The following is a 5,754-nucleotide window of genomic DNA, read 5'->3' as shown; positions in this document are numbered from 1 at the left end:
ATTCCTGGGTTACTGCATTATTTTTAATTTAGCCAAGTTACAGAATGTGTGCCTATATACCACAGCTGCTAATTTAACAGTTATTTATGAGGTATCGAGAATATGTGTTTGTCACTGGCAATGAAGTGCATAATCTGAAATGGTAACGTACAAGAGGGAAGGTTCTAGTGCAACCACCTATACACTGGAAAATGAGTGGTGGGACTACCTGTGAGACCTCCTGTTTCAATCTGTTACGAAAATGAGGACGTCTGTCTTCAGATTTGAAGGCATCAGTATGAGCAATATAAGGCCCCTCTAGACTTACATGAGTAATAACAGCCTGTAGGTCATTCTGTTCTGGCCAAGTTTCAGGATGCTCCAGCCTTGACTTGGGTACACCTTACACACTCGCTTTGCTCCCTGGTCTAGAAGAAAAGCCGATGAACTAACCTGAATTTACAGTTATTTGGCCCATATGAAGGGAGTTCCAGCTGGTTTTGAACAGCTCTTGGGTCCTTTTGCTCTGTTCATTGGAGCACAGAATCGTAATCTGTCTCATTTACTTTTATCTTTACGCAGACTCTCCTTATAAGTTTAATTTTACTGCCATTGAAGTCAACAAGAACAGCCTTGACTCCTGCTGGAATTTAGCCAGGCCGTAATCATTTCTAGCCAGGTCTCATTGTAATACTCACTTCAAATGGGGATGATTTCCAGCATATGAGAACTCACTGGTACTTTTCTTGCAGCTACACCAACAAAGCTGATTGCAGAGTCTAACACTCCCTTGCCAAGAACACCGAGCACACAGCAGGATTTGTCCGTGCACAGACTCACTCAGCCTACTGCTCTTCAGGTAACTTCACAGAGTCATCACAGTGGGCAGATGATATAAAACATGTGCCACATAAGCAGCTTTGCAATTAAAAAAGACTTACGCAAAAGTCATGGCATTAGAAGAAACCTAAAATTTAAAGGAGCCAAACTTATAAAGTTTTGTTTTCTTCTGTTTTAACCTAGGTTTCTTTGCCTTCTCAGCCTCCATGTGAGCTTCTCTCACAGCAATTGCTGCCTCAAGTAACTCTGCAAAATCAGCCTGCACCTCTGGCACAGGTTAGTTGGGGATTTGAAAGTGGAATGGGTTGTTTGCTTATCTCCTGATATTTTCTCCTTTTGGGGCTTTTAGGTTACCCCTTTAGTAGCTAAAATCCCCAAATCCACCAGCTCTCAAACACTTAAAATATTGTGGGGAAGTAACCTGAATCGTACACTTGTGCGTTTAAACATGTATCTGCACACAAGCAATCACAGCAGAAGCCTGTAGGTTCAGGTGCGCACACACATCTATTTCACAGGAGGACAAAAAACAGATGGAAAAAGAGTTTTCAACTTTGCTTCTACAGAATCAGGTCCCATCAAAATGAAAGTCACAATGAGAATTAAACCCAAAAACTAACAGAGACACTCAGTCCTCCTAAAAACATCTATTTGGCTGTGCTGCGGCAGAACTAACCAGCAGTAAAGGACATGCAAGTTCAACAAAACCCATTTTGTGAGTGTGCCAGTAATGGTGAGGATGCTGCTGGAGACAAATTCCTCCAGTGAAATCTATTAACCTGTATCTCAAAAGCAGGTGATGGCCCAAAAAGCCACCTGAATGTTTCATTTGCGGTGGATTTTGAAGGAGGAAATTTGAGTACCATGTTCCCATCACACTGTTTCTCTCCTGTGGTCATGCTGTGATGATACACCCCATCATCCTCTGATTTTAGAAATGATAGACTATTCCTGGACGTAGGCTTGGTACCCTGTACTCCCTCACAAGACCCCAGAGTTTCTCCTGGTAGCGTATAAAACATACAAAGTCCTTAGGATCCCTGCTTTAAAATAACAAATTCTCATTTATCTTCTATGTTTAACATTCCTTTCACAACTCCACACCAGCATGCGGTGAAGAAACAGCATATCAATTATCTGCTCTGAGCATTCATTTTCTTTTACAGATATTCCTCTCCATTATTCATTAATGCACTTCCAAACATCAATTAGTTTGTTTATTATAAACCCACACATGTTTTGTTTGACTTTTTTCTACTTCCCTTTCTTCTCCATCAAAGCTCTTTGAGAAGAGATGCTTTCCAGTTGTTTACCTAGAGCCTTGCTGCCTCACCCCTTCCCAGTAAAATGCTCTTATTGGCATGCCAGCTCCATTTCTTTTCTGCCAAATAGGAGCACTGTCCAGTCGCACGGCCACTGGTTAAACCTCTTTGGGCCAGCTAAATCTTGGTGAATGGAAGAGGGCTGACCTGAGTCTGTCAACACAGGCAGCCCTCTGGCAGCCCTCTTCTCGACTGGCAGCAAAGTCATAGCAATGCTCCTGGCAGAGCTCAAGATGGAACTTGATGGGGAGCAGGGAAATAACACCAGGACGTTGCAGTTCAGGTTGCTGATGCTCACAATTCATAGCAATACTCCAAAGACTCGGGTGATTTTCATAAACTATTAAGAAAATTATGAAACTATTCTATATTTCCCACCTTAAAATAATAAACATGTCAGCCTACAGCAAGATAATTGGTTATTTAAAAGACAAGGTGCCTGCAGCACTAAGCAAGTGAGAGACAAAACCCAAGTACACATACTTCCCACCATGAGCCTTTCCTTGGATTCCTAGTTGACCATTTCACAGCAGTTTAGCAGCAGAACACAAACTCATCACTTTTAGAGATAGCGTGGCCGGGTGCCCCGCTGCCAGCCCACGAGGAGGAGTTGCACAGGTTCCCCGCTGCCTTTCTGCCACTCGTCCTCAGCTGAAGGTGACCGATGGCAGGAGCCGAAAGGCAGCGTGCCGAGCCTGGCCATGCAGGACCCGGGCATCCTTGCGGCTAAGATTCAGCTACAGTGCGGCAGGCAGGGGAAAGGACATTTTAAGTGGCCACGATTGCATCTGCAGCGAGCAGCTAGCTGCCACCTCGGGCACCATCTGCTTGAACTTTGATTAGTTTTATTTCAAGCAAAGGCTGTGATGGTTTTGTCTCCGTCGAAATGCAGTTTTAGCTTCTGCCTTGCTTGTCTGAATGAACAGACAGCACAGTACTAGATGTCACCTGAATGTAAATGGTTTACTTTAAACCAAGTTCTCCGTATTAGAATATTTGTTTGTTTGCCTTCCTCATTGTAATGAATTAAAATCCCCTACAACACAGCGGATGTTGATGACTGAATAATAATTAGCACTAATAATCCGTTTGGGATTGTGCAGGTGTTAGTCAGAAGACAGAAAGAATGAACAAGTTGTTCGGTGAGCTGCAAAACTAATAAAACCCGGTTTCCCAGGGGCTGCGCCGTGCAAGGCTGCTGCACAGACCCAGCCTTTCCCGCAGGAGGAAGGGACCAGTGGATCCCTCTCTCCTTTGCTCAGCTAAAGCTTTCATGAAATTACAGCAACCTAGTATTTTTGACTCTCACAACTCTGTCGCACATCTCTAGCATTGGCCAGAAGGACTGAAAGTTGGAAGGTAGGCAGAAAAGAAAGGTTTAAAGGAAACTGAGCGAAAAAATAAACAGGGTCTCTTTTCTTTACCCGGCCACCTGTCGTCACGAAAGTTGTAAGAACAGAATGTCTTTGAGGTGTCCCATCTTTTTGCTCATCACATCTGAAATGGGAGGCCATCCTGACAGGCACAGGGGCCATACGTCCCCTCCCCTGGCTGCAGCCCCCCAGCACCCAGAGAGAGGGAGTAACCCTGGCACCCTGGGGTGGCACCCAGTGGAGAGGAACACCCTTCCTCGGGCATGGTCCGGCTAACCTCTTTCAGATGTCCATGCTGCCGGAGAGGAGTCACAGCCCAGAAATGCCTGTCCCTCTCCCGGGGCTGTACAGCCTGCCTGGACCGTCAGCGCCAGTGCATCGAGCCTGTCCCTACCAGAATATCTTCATCTTTTCTTTTTTTTTTTTTTTTTTTTAAGAAACCAGACTAAAATTACTGCTGTGGGTTTTTTTTTTGTCTGCATTAACAAACCTTGATTAAAGTGGTGTAATTATAGCTATTTCACAGGTTTAGTCTTCCATGTTTGACTGTATCTGGAAAGCTGACACTTCTCTGTGTATAACATGCACTTTTCTGAGCATCCTAGAGACACTTGTGAATACCTAAATGAGACAAAGAGCAACTTCATGTGATGCCAACGGCAGAGTTAAAGCTGTGCAGTGTTTTCTGTGGAACATTATGAGTTAAGCTCTTTTAATTTACTATACAATTACAGATTTCTCTCCTAATTAGTAGAGCCATTAATGATCTTGAGATAAATACTCTCTGGTGCAGGTCAATTGCTGTTAGTGTCTCATTGTACAGAAACAATAGAAGCTCTGTAATCACAGGGGTCATGGCTCGAGTTATCAACAAATTTAGGGGTTAGAGTGAGAAAGGGAATGTCCTGGTTTGGCTAAAACAGGATAGTTTCTCTTTTCAGTAGATTTTCCTTCAGTTAAGTTTCTTCTAAGTAACTTCACTTTCTGAATCTGGCTACATGTTTTTCAGATGGTGTCTGCTTTCAGAATTGCTAACGCTCAATGTTTATAATTGTTACTAAAGTAACAGTAGGATTGGTATGCAGAAAGGCCCATGTTTATACTTATTTTTGTGGGAACCAAGGTCACTGCTGGCTTTCTTATGGTGCACAAGTGAAAAGGCGTAAAAGGGTCACACCTGCAGGAAAGTGTGGAGGGGACAGGTGACCAAAACCTGACCCACGAGGTATTCCATCCCATCCACATCACACTCAGTATAAAGCTAAGGGATCACGGGGGTCGGCCCTCCTTTGATGGCCGGCATCTCTGTGGGACCCTGCTCTTCCTCCTGCCTCCGATCCCGATCCATGTATTCCTGAATCCGGTTCCTGTCGGCTGCAGAGTCCAGTCTAGGACATCCGGGTGCCCGCCCTGCCATGGCAGCGGTGCGAGCCGCCTTGACAGAAATTCTGTGATCGTCATTGGGAAGCTCAGTATTGGTTTTGTATATTTTTATCTCTATTATTAGTAGTATTAGTATTAATATTCTTACACTCTTTGTTATTGCTTTCTTAAAGTAGTTTTAATTTTCCAACCCATAAGTCTCTCTCCCTTTTCTCCTTTCCTTTGCCTTCCAGGGAAGGAAGGGGTGAACAGAGAGCATCTGCCATCGGCTTTAAGTGCCGGCCCAGCCTTAAATGGTGACAGGGAAAAAGGCAAAAGAGAAAGTTTCTTGTCTTCTTCAGTAATGGCTTTCACTCTAGTATACCAGCTAACTGTTGTTAAGTGTATTAATGCAAAAAGCACATGAAAAAGAGAACAAAAAGACAATACTAGATGAAAATGCTATATATAAGAAGATGCTGAAAAAAAATTAAGGAATAATAATTTAAAATCAACAGCAATATATTTGAATGCCACTTTGCAAAGCAAATTCAAATTCAAAACTAAGGCCTGGAAATGGATTTTGTTTCCTATTGAAGCACAAAATTATTATAAAATTAACTGCTCTAAAATCCCTTACGTTTATTAATTGAAGAAAATCGGGTACTTTCATGTATTTAACTGGTTTAAGGCAAATTGGCTAGCTCATACAAATCTGACCTGTCACATTTAGATTTCTCTAAGTAGCCAGAAATTTCATTTAACTGTACAGTGTTGTTAGTGCCAGAGCACTCCTTAATTCCTTTCGTGTTACCATTTTTGTTTTCCGATTAAAAGCCAGGAATGATGTAAGCCATCGCACCTCCACGGAGCAGGAA

At 43.1% G+C, this 5,754-nt stretch overlaps 1 protein-coding gene across 1 annotated transcript in view; it reads left to right on the top strand.

Annotated features, from left to right (window-relative positions):
• The window catches only part of NPAS2 (neuronal PAS domain protein 2), a gene marked incomplete at its 3' end in the record, with an annotated part of 47,898 nt that overhangs the window by 34,756 nt on the left and 7,388 nt on the right, over nucleotides 1-5,754 (top strand). The window contains exons 13-14 of the mRNA XM_009709365.1: nucleotides 727-838; nucleotides 1,003-1,095. Of these exons, the coding sequence (XP_009707667.1) occupies nucleotides 727-838; nucleotides 1,003-1,095 (205 nt within the window). The remainder of the gene's footprint in view (nucleotides 1-726; nucleotides 839-1,002; nucleotides 1,096-5,754) is intronic.

This window comes from Cariama cristata, unplaced genomic scaffold, assembly GCF_000690535.1.
Source record: "Cariama cristata isolate BGI_N322 unplaced genomic scaffold, ASM69053v1 scaffold7651, whole genome shotgun sequence".
Classification (NCBI taxonomy): Eukaryota; Metazoa; Chordata; class Aves; order Cariamiformes; family Cariamidae; genus Cariama; species Cariama cristata.
This window is presented reverse-complemented; position numbering and strand designations above follow the sequence as displayed.